The sequence below is a fragment of the Bufo bufo genome, chromosome 1, assembly GCF_905171765.1.
Source record: "Bufo bufo chromosome 1, aBufBuf1.1, whole genome shotgun sequence".
NCBI classification, from domain to species: Eukaryota; Metazoa; Chordata; class Amphibia; order Anura; family Bufonidae; genus Bufo; species Bufo bufo.
In genome coordinates this window covers 828951064-828962923 of record NC_053389.1, presented here as the reverse complement: position 1 = coordinate 828962923, position 11860 = coordinate 828951064, and the positions used below count along the sequence as shown (strand labels likewise).

The window sequence follows — 11860 nt, the reverse complement described above, 5'->3', positions numbered from 1 at the left end:
TCCTTTCAGCTTTGCAGTCACAGGCCGATCAGTGGCTAACCCCGCTCAATTTGACAGTTGGTAAAGTGGTGTACGACAACGGTGCCAATCTGCTGAGCGTGCTGAAACAGGGCAGGATGACACACATGCCATGCATGGCACACGTCCAGAACCTAGCCGAGCAGCGATTCGTTGCAAAATACCCCAGGGTCCAGGACGTCTTGCGGCAGGCCAGGAAAATCTCTGGCCATTTTAGAAGATCTTACACGGCCATGGTTCACCTTGCTGACATTCAGCAGCGATGCCACTTGCCTGTCAGATATCTGATTTGTGACTGCCCGACACGCTTGAACTCAACCTTTTATATGCTTGATAGGCTGCTCCAGCAGAAACGTGCCGGTAACGACTACCTGTACGAACGCTGCAGCAGGACAGGTTCTGGGGAGCTTTTTTTTTTTTTTTCACCGCGCCAGTGGCTACTCATGCGCGACATATGCAGATATCTGCGGCTATTTGATAAGATCAGTCGCAGCCAGTGCACCATCAGTGACATCGTACCTTACACATTCTTTCTGGAGTGTGCATTGCGACGTGTCATTGATCAAGCCATCAAGGAGCAGGAGCAGGAAGATGAGGAAGTCGCAATGCTGAATGAATTCCCAGGGGGGCTACTCCATCTACTCCAAGTCAGCAGGAGTCTGAAGAGGAGTCAGAGGAAGATGGTGCCTGGGGGAAGAAGGAGGAGGAGGAGGTACAAGAAGAGCAGGCTTTAATCTTTTCTGGGATCCTGGTGTTGTCCTAGGCTGGGGGGAGGAGACCAATGACGACATTCTCCTGGGCGATGAGCGGGAGCCAGGCCTCTCCACTGCTTCCAATTTAGTGCAAATTGGGGCCTTCATGCTCCAATGTTTGAAAAAGGAACCCCGTATAAAAAGCATAAAGAGAGAGAACCAGTACTGGGTGGGAACGTACTTGGACTCCAGGTACAATCACAAAATGGCGGACATGTTACCAGCATACCAGAGGGCTGTCAGAATGCAGCATTTCCAGGCCTTGCTGCAAGAGATGCTGCATTCTGCTGTTGTGGGCGCTGGCAGAGGAATTTCCACTCACAGAGAAACAGTTGCAGTTACCAATCCTACAGCGCATGCAAGAAGAGGGCAGTTTGAAGATTTGTTGGTCAATTCGGATATAAGATCATTCTTGCAACCTACCCATCGATAGCCACCCTCCGGATCCAGCCTCGGGGAACGCCTACATCGACAGGTGTCTGACTACATCGGGTTAATGGCCGATGTGGACGTTCTGAGAAGCAAGTAACCCCTGGACTACTGTGTGTGCAGGCTTAACCTGTGGCCAGAGCTGGCACAATTTGCCATGGAACTCTTGGCTTGCCCCTCGTCGGGTGTCCTGTCCAAAAGGACGTTCAGCGCAGCAGGGAGGATCTTGACGACAGTGTGCACTACCTCACATTTCTAAAAATGAATGAGGCATGGATCTTGGAGGATTTTAAACACCTGGGACGACCACGTTTAATTGACTTTCCTCATGACAGCCCACAAATATCCACCACCACCTATTCCGAGGAATGCAACACCTGTGATGACCCAGTGTTATCGAATTTCAACTATTATCATTTGGGTTACCTCCAGCCACATACTTACTTGTTTTTTTCTTTCCGGTGAATGCCTAATGTTTGGGGCCTGTACTACACTGGCCTACAGTAAAATTTATATGAATGGATGTCTAATGCACCTCCAGCCACATAATCACTTAATCATTTATGTAAGGTGAATGCATAATTTTTGGGGCCTGTAATCTAACTGGCAAACAGTAAAATTGTTATACGGTGACCGCCTAATGTACCTCCAGCCACATTATCAATCATTATTTTCTGTACGGTGAATGAATAATTTTTGAGGCCTGTAGTCCACTGACCTGCAGTAAAATTTATATCCATTGACCGTCTAATATACCTGAAGCCACATTATCAATTGTTCTTTTCTGTCCGGTGAATGAATAATTTTTGTGGCCTGTAGTCCACTGGCCTGCAGTAAAATTGTCATCCACTGAACGTCTAATATACCTCCAGCCACATAATTACTTGTTCTTTTCTGTCCGGTGAATGCCTAATGTTTGGGACCTCAAAGGAATACGTCGGATACGACAGTGTCACACCGTCTTGGGGTTGACTTGCCTGAAAGCAGAGAGTCACACCGGACCAGCACTCCTGTCCGCCCTGAACGCACAGGTGGATCAGTGGCTGACTCCGCACCAACTGGAGATCGGCAAAGTGGTGTGTGACAACGGAATCAATTTGTTGGCGGCATTGAATTTGGGCAAGTTGACACATGTGCCGTGCATGGCACATGTGTGTAATCTGATCGTACAACGCTTTGTGCATAAGTACCCAGGCTTACAGGACGTCCTCAAGCAGGCCAGGAAGGTGTGTGGCCATTTCAGGCGTTCCTACACGGCCATGGTAGACTTTTCAGATATCAAGCGGCGAAACAACATGCCAGTGAGGCGCTTGATTTGCGACAGCCCGACACGTTGGAATTAAACACTCCTAATGTTCGACCACCTGCTCCAACAATAAAAAGCCGTCAACGAGTATTTGTATGACCGGGGTGCTAGGACAGCCTCTGCGGAGCTGGGAATTTTTTTGCCACGTTACTGGACGCTCATACGCAATGCCTGTAGGCTCATGCGTCCTTTTTCGGAGGTGACAAACCTAGTCAGTCGCACCAAAGGCACCATCAGCGACATCATCCCATTTGTATTCTACCTGGACTACTGGGTGTGCAGGCTTGACCTGTGGCCTGAGCTATCCCAATTCGCATTAGAACTTCTGGCCTGCCCCGCTTCAAGTGTCCTGTCAGAAAGGACCTTCAGTGCAGCAGGAGGTATTGTCACTGAGAAGAGAAGTTGCCTAGGTCAAAAAAGTCTAGATTACCTCACCTTTATTAAGATGAATGAGGCATGGATCCCGAAGGGACTGACAGTGGGCGACACATTTAACTAATAAAGGCCTGGTGATGATGAGATGAGCTGCCTTGGGCTAAAAATGGTCCACACGCTGCTGTATTTTATCTCTGCATGCCGAATGACTTGCGTGACTTATCCGCCACCAACTAGGGTTCAAGCCGCAATGTTTTAGGGCACTTTCTGCCTGGGAAACATCAATTTTTCTGGCCGTTGCTACAGCAGCGGCTGCAACAATACCAAATTTTTCAGGCATGTGTACATGCCTAATTTTTCTGGACTCTGGTGCAGCACAGTGGCTTCAAAAACAAAACAAAAAAAAAGGCACATACATGTGTCAATTCCCCTTCGTGATCGTTACCTTGTTGTGGTGAAGGGGCTTGCGTATCACAATGAAGCGACCACCTCTATGAGTGTGTTGGCAATGGCAATGTTGGCACACCCCAGATGATAAGGTCGTTGCTTCACTGTGAACAGACCAAAAGCGATCGGCTGGATAATTTTGCATAGAAAAAACATTAATTTTCTTTGTAATCATCTAAGGTGATCATTGGCCTACTAGGCCAACAATGAGCCCACACTGCAGAATCATTGTTTTCTAGGTCACTACACCAAGATTGACGCATAGAGGTATAAAATTTATGTCATGAGTGTGTCAACTATATTGACAACTCTTTGCGGTTGTCTAAAATCTATTCCATACACGTCCCCTGATAGGGGACGTAACAGGGATTAAACTGATAGGAATAGTACTACTTAACACACCTTATAATAATAATAATAATAATAATACTAGTGGACGTAACAGGGATTAAACTGATAGGAATAGTACTACTTAACACACCACTCCTGTCTGGTGGCACAGTTTTGCACGCGCAGTGCCCCAAATTGGACGTAGGAGGACCGACCAAGAATCTTTTTCCATCTCCCGATTCCTAAAATCGATTCCATATACATGTCCCCTGGTAGGGGACGTAACAGGGATTAAACTAATAAGAATAGTACTACTTAACACACCACTCCTATCTGGTGGCACAGTAGATTGCACGCGCAGTGGCCCAAATTGGACGTAGGAGGACCGACCAAGCATCTTTTTCCATCTCCCGGTTCCTAAAATCGATTCCATATACACGTCCCCTGATAGGGGACGTATCAGGGATTAAACTGATAGGAATAGTACTACTTAACACACCTTATAATAATAATAATAATAATAATAATAAAACTAATAATAATACTAGTGGACGTAATAGAGATTAAACTGATAAGAATAGTACTACTTAACACACTGCTCCTATCTGGTGGCACAGTAGATTGCACGCGCAGTGCCCCAAATTGAACGTAGGAGGACCGACCAAGCATCATTTTCCATCTCCCGGTTCCTAAAATCGATTCCATATACACGTCCCCTGATAAGGGACGGAACAGGGATTAAACTGATAAGAATAGTACTACTTAACACACCGCTCCTATCTGGTGGCACAGTAGATTGCACGCGCAGTGGCCCAAATTGGACGTAGGAGGACCGACCAAGCATCTTTTTCCATCTCCCGGTTCCTAAAATCGATTCCATATACACGTCCCCTGATAGGGGATGTAACAGGGATTAAACTGATAAGAATAGTACTACTTAACACACCTTATAATAATAATAATAATAATAATAATAATGCTAGTGAACGTAATAAGGATTAAACTGATAGGAATAGTACTACTTAACACACCGCTCCTATCTGGTGGCACAGTAGATTGCACGCGCAGTGACCCAAATTGGACGTAGGAGGACCGACCAAGCATCTTTTTCCATCTCCCAGTTCCTAAAATCAATTCCATATACACGTCCCCTGATAGGGGATGTAACAGGGATTAAACTGATAAGAATAGTACTACTTAACACACCTTATAATAATAATAATAATAATAATAATAATGCTAGTGAACGTAATAAGGATTAAACTGATAGGAATAGTACTACTTAACACACCGCTCCTATCTGGTGGCACAGTAGATTGCACGCGCAGTGACCCAAATTGGACGTAGGAGGACCGACCAAGCATCTTTTTCCATCTCCCAGTTCCTAAAATCAATTCCATATACACGTCCCCTGATAGGGGACATAACAGGGATTAAACTGATAGGAACACACCTTTTAATAACGCAGAGGGAGGCAACGCTGAGGGAGGCAACGCAGAGAGAGGAGTCTGAAGAAGAGGAGTCAGAGGAGGAAGGTGGCTTTGAGGTGGTGGAAGACCAATCGCAGCAGGCATCCCAGGGGGCTTGTTGTCACCTTTCAGGGACCCTTGGTGTTGTACGTGGCTGGGTGGAGGAAGAGACATTCAATGACATCAGTTAGGACAAGGACATGACTAGCTTGGTATCCAACCTTGTGCAAATAGGGAGTTTGCGGTTGTGCAAATGGACTGTTTGCGGTTGTTTGCGGTGCGTTAAACGGGGAGTTTGGTCTGTCACTGTAAAGCGGGCGTAACCCTTACACTACCTGATCGATACAACATCATACCTAATGTTTTAAAGCACGTTATTCCAAACAATTTAGGAATGTTAGGTGATTTATGCTCTTTATGGATTAAAACCCGACTGCGTCAACTATGTAATTTTCCATGGGAGTTTTGCCATGGATCCCCCTCCGGCATGCCACAGTCCAGGTGTTAGTCCCCTTGAAACAACTTTTCCATCACTATTGTGGCCAGAAAGAGTCCCTGTGGGTTTTAAAATTCGCCTGCCTATTGAAGTCTATGGCGGTTCGCCTGGTTCGCCCGTTCGCGAACATTTGCGAAAATTTGCGTTCGCCGTTCGCGAACGGAAAATTTTATGTTCGCGACATCTCTACCCCTCATGCACCACATCACAGTGTCTCAGCACGCATGGGGTCCTATCACTCAACTGCCCGTGGTATGTGAACAGGGTCTGAATCAGTGCTAGAAATCAACTCACAGCCAGACTCTCACATGCCTCCATAGTGGTATCACCAATGCACTGTGAGGTAGGATAAAGCTGTGAGCCAAACCCACAACAGACCATGTGACACAGAAGGTGCAAAAGAACGTTACCAACAAATTAAAGTGGCACATTCCATACACATAAGGACAAAAACTCACTGAAAAAAGTGGCCTAAATTTGTGAAAATGCTCCAAACCAAGACACTGTAGCGTGTCTATAACCGGGGGAGCAATTCCTCCGCATGCGGTCCACAGACGACGGCAGTCCCCAGCAAAAAATGCGTACAATGGAGGATGCCAGGGCGGACCGCATGCACCACAAGAACATCTTACACAAAATGATACATTGTGCAGATGGAAAAATATACATACAAAACCTAAATAATACGCGACTGACAATACTAGCTAATTCTTCAGGCCGATGTTAAAAGCTGAGAACTTTGTCAATATCTTCCAGTCAGGAACATATCGGAGCCCCTCATGCACCACGTCACGGTGTCTCAGCACGCATGGGGACCTACCACTCACCTGCCCGTGGTGTGTGAACAGGGTCTGAATCAGTGCTAGAAATCAACTCACCTGTACTCCCGTGGCCTAAAATAAAAAAATTTCTAGGCTCCAGCAGGCCACATTTTTGACAGTTTCCATTTAAGACGCATAAAAATGGCCCCTGATTAAAATACATATTTTTTGTGCGAATTTTTGCCATTGATCCCCCTCTGGTATGTCACTGTTCATGTTGTGGGACGATTTGTGCACTTCTTGTAAGAATAATGACCAAAGGTTTTTCAGGTTCGCCTGCCATTAAAGTGAATGGGACCCGCCGCGAACTTGCGGATTGCGAACATTTGATTGCGTTCGCGCGATCGCATTCATGAATCGTCCCGGCCAATGTTCGTTCATCACTAGTCAGTGTCACTCAGACATTATTTAATATTGCTGTAATTACATTCAAAAGCTTTGGGAGGGGAGGGAAATAAATTCATAAGAAATAAATAAAAAGAGATAACAAGTTTTCCTAAAACTCCCAGTCCTAGGAGGCTAGAGGGGGTTATATACCAACTATCAGGGCAATTGGAGACACTTTAGTTTGGCCCAAACTGATTTGGGTCCAAACCAAACTTTTACAATTTGGCCAACCGGACCCTAAACAACTCTTGATTGGTTGGTTCATCTCTAATCCATACACACTGCATCTATTATACCTCACATATCAGTACACTGCTGTATATACTGTATATCTGTACACACTGCATCTATTATACCTCTTACCTCACATATCAGTACACTGCTGTATATACTATATATCTGTACACACTGCATCTATTATACCTCGTACCTCACATATCAGTACACTGCTGTATATACTGTATATATGTACACACTGCATCTATTATACCTCTTACCTCACATATCAGTACACTGCTGTATATACTGTATATCTGTACACACTGCATCTATTATACCTCTTACCTCACATATCAGTACACTGCTGTATATACTGTATATCTGTACACACTGCCTCTATTATACCTCGTACCTCACATATCAGTACACTGCTGTATACACTATATATCTGTACACACTGCATCTATTATACCTGGTACCTCACATATCAGTACACTGCTGTATATACTATATATCTGTACACACTGCCTCTATTATACCTCGTACCTCACATATCAGTACACTGCTGTATATACTATATATCTGTACACACTGCCTCTATTATACCTCGTACCTCACATATCAGTACACTGCTGTATATACTATATATCTGTACACACTGCATCTATTATACCTCGTACCTCACATATCAGTACACTGCTCTATATACCATATATCTGTACACACTGCATCTATTATACGTTGTACCTCACATATCAGTACACTGCTGTATATACTGTATATCTGTATACTCTGCCTCTATTATATCTAGTACCTCTCAAATCAATACACTGGTGTATATACTATATATCTGTACACACTTCATCTATTATACCTTATACTTCACATATCAATACACTGTTGTATATACCGTATATCTGCACACACTGCATCTATTATACCTCGTACCTCACATATCATTACACTGTTGGGTATACTATTAGAGATGAGTGAATCGAAGTTGACAAAGTGGAATCCGATCTGAATTTCAGGAAAATTTTGATTTGCCCGGAAGTCAAATTTCCTCACGCTTTGTGGTAACAAATCATATTTTTTCTAAAATCGGTGCTGCACATGTTAGAAAGAGGAAGAAAGAAGTCCAGGAATGAGGGATCACCCATAATGCTGTGCAGACAGCCAATCAGCAGATAGCCAGCCCCTGTGATGTCACAGCCCTATGAAAAGTCTCCTCATGCCCAGTCTCCGCTATTTTATAGTGAACTTAGTGCAGGGAGAGACATGACAGGCACTAGGGACAGTGATTTGGGAAGACTTTAGTTACAAAAAATAAATAAATAATATTTAGCAGTTCAGGGAAAGATTATACATAGTGTAGGGAAAGGATAGGCAGGCATTATCCACAGTGCTGGGAGAGAGCAGGGACCAATAGGGGAGTGTAAAGCCTGGCTAATAGGAGTGATTCTATTACACCTTGCTGTACTAATAGGGGTTAAAAATTGATCTATTGCTACAGATTTTAGGTTGTTTGCATTCTTTTATACATCGATAATTCCATTAATCTTTTCTTCTGTTATTGGGGTGAAACTGCAGTCAGATTCTACAGAATTTGGGGTTTAACAGTGTTTTATACATAATTTTATCTGTTAATCCTTGGTTGTGTAATTAGGGTGAAACCAAATCCGGGCTCTCTCCTCGACAACTGAAAATCGGAACCATGGTCCCCAACAACGGAAAGAGAATCGTGTTGGTGGTGCATCAAGGATAGCTGACCCATGCACCCTGCATGGCACGCTTCTTTAATCTGGCTATAAAGTGGTTTGTTAGGTATTTTATCCAACTGCAAGACATCCTGAAATGGCCAGGAAACTTTCCATGCACTTCAGCCACTCTTACATTGCAGAGCACGTCCTCATTGAGCTGCAAAGGCAGAATAATGTTCCCCTGATATGCGATGTTTCCACCTGTTGGAACTCCACCCTCCACATGTTGGACCTACTATATGAGCAGAGGAAGGCCATAAACTATTTCTTGATGATGCAGGAGGACAGGAGCACTCCCCTGTGTAACTTCGACGTGAGCCAGTGGTAGCTCATGAGTTACACCTGCCGTTTGCTCATGCCCTTTGAGGAGACCATTTTATTTGTCAGTCACCAGAACTACGGTTGTCAGTCACAGATCCACAGCCAGTGCAGGGCTTTATTAAGACCAGCGTCTAAAATGTCGGTCTTAATATATGTGCCCCAACATTTTTAATTACATGTAATTACAAAAGTATTCGGATCCAGGTACTGGTTTGAAAACTGTAGAATATTTTTTTGTGGGAGAACCCCTTTAACTTCTGGATTAGCATCCAATCTGCTCATGTCTCTGTGCAATGCCCTCAACTACTAATGTTGCCTCTGCAGTGTGCTACAGAGTGACCTGTTTATCCATGTCCTGTGCTGAGGCATCCATGAAGAGCAGACAGTCTCCACCCAACAGCTCTGAAAAAAATCTGTATTGCAGATAGAAAAACTATTAAAAATGCCAGATACAAGTTATGTAATAGCCAGAAATAGGCTCCTTTCACATGAACAAGTTTTTACATATGGGTGCAATGCTTGAATTGAATTGCACCTGCATTGAATCCTGACCCATTCATTTCTATTGGTCTGTGTATATGAGCATTGTTTTTCACACATCATCTCTGCGCTATGTGAAAATCTCAGCATGTTCTATATTCAGCATTTTTCACACAGCCCAAATCCCTTAGAAGTGAATGGGGCTTCCGTGAAAAATATATTGAATCTAGATGTAAAGCATTTTTCACTGATAGTTGCTAGGGGATGTCGTTTGTTATTCAACTTTTTTTTTCATGCGCATGAAAAATGCACCAAAACTGATAGCATCCACGTAAAAAAAAAAAAAAAAAACTAAAACACTCAATGCAATTGCAGAAAAATCTGCGCTTCAAAAAAAACAAAGTTTTTTTCCTGAACAGATCCAGACACAATCTGTTTTGTTCTTGTGAAAGAATCCATAGTGTTATATTGCATGTACACACATGAAAAAATGAACTGAAACAACAATTATACAAATTTTAGGTTCACGGGGAAAGGCAGGTAATGGTATAAAATAACAAAGGAAGCACCACAAAGACAACTTGTGACCACTGTGGCCAATCACTGGCCTCAAAATTAGCATTTCCTGCCTTTGCCCTAATGTGGTATCATTTCATAAATCTCCATTTGTAGGTTACCAACATTTGGTTCATGCCCCATATCTAGTCATAGTCTTATGTCTACTAATCTGGTCTTGAAAATGTAACAAAATCACAGCCTGGCTTAATGTTATTAGATGTTTCCTTTAATTTCTTATTGTAGTTGCAGACAAATCTGACTGTGGTCACAGAGTTTCTCCTCTTAGGATTTCAAGGCAGCCAACTTTTGAGAAATTTTCTATTTTTTCTGTTCCTTGTTGTTTTCATTGCCACAATATGTGGGAACCTCCTGATTATCATCCTGGTGTCCACCACCAAGAACCTCCACACCCCAATGTACTTCTTCATCTCACAACTGTCCATCAGTGACATCTTATTATCCACAAATATTGTCCCCAACCTGCTCCACATCCTACTGAATAATGGAGGAACCGTCAGTTTTATTGGTTGTATGACTCAGTTTTATTTTTTTGATTGCACTGAAGGACTAGAGTGTTTTCTTCTCGCTGTGATGTCTTATGACAGATATGTGGCCATCTGTAATCCCCTCCATTACCCCTCTGTCATGACGAATAGATTTTGTGTTACATCAATCATTATTAGTTGGTTGATGGGTAATGTTTTTTCATTCATTTTTACGATAACATCATCAAAACTAAACTTTTGTGGGTCAAATATCATCGACCATTTATTCTGTGACCTTGTCCCCTTACTAGCCCTGTCCTGTTCTGACACCTTCTCTGTTTACTTGGAGATTTTTGTTTTGGGACCTCCATCTGTAATGGTCCCAACCTCAATCATTGTAGTGTCATATGTTTACATTGTGATATCAGTCTTAAGGATCCCATCCAGTACTGGTAGACAGAAAGCCTTCTCCACCTGTAGCTCCCACATCATTGTGGTCTCCATTTTTTACTGGACTATATTTAGTGTTTATGTTTTCCCTAAGAGAGAACAAACTTGGGTCAGTAGTAAAATCCTCTCTCTGCTGTATACTGTATTTACTCCATTTATTAACCCCATTATATACAGTCTGAGGAATAAAGACATTAAGAAAGCCATACAGCAAACATTACATAAACACATATCCTGTAATAAACATTAATTGCACATTTAGAGACAAGCAAAACACTAAAAATTTAAATTGTTCAAACGATTTGATTTCAGTGCAAATTGACTCTACCCAAATCAGTGCTCTAACTGGCCTGAAAATTTTCTGATAGGACTCATATTCTCTCTTTTTTAGTTTTGTTTCTCTCTCTCTCTCTCAGATTCAGATGCAACTTGAGATCTTACAAAATAAAGCCTTATGCAAATGTCCGTTGAACGCGGTCCGTGAGATACCGGACTGGCATTGCTGGAGCGCACGGCGTCATTGGTTGCAATGCCAGTCCGGTATCTCACGGACCGTGTTCCACAGATGTCTTCATGAGGCTTAAGGGTAGAATTGAATTCAATTATAATTGATTTGCTCATCTCTAATTGATGCTGAGCCATTTACTAGTGATCAGCGGATCTGGACTTCAGGATTAATTTGATTCTCCCCAAAACAGAATTTAATACTGCTTTGTGGTAGCGAATTGATTTAACCTGAAATAGAGTAAAAAAAATT

General features: G+C 43.0%; 1 protein-coding gene across 1 annotated transcript; it reads left to right on the top strand.

Annotated features, from left to right (window-relative positions):
• The first annotated feature begins 2458 nt into the window (after positions 1 to 2458).
• Positions 2459 to 11353, top strand: LOC120989953 (olfactory receptor 1468-like). The gene is made up of 2 exons (XM_040418425.1): positions 2459 to 2500; positions 10412 to 11353. Exons 1-2 carry the CDS (start codon positions 2459 to 2461, stop codon positions 11351 to 11353), a joined length of 984 nt encoding a protein of 327 aa, XP_040274359.1.
• Positions 11354 to 11860: the final 507 nt, after the last annotated feature.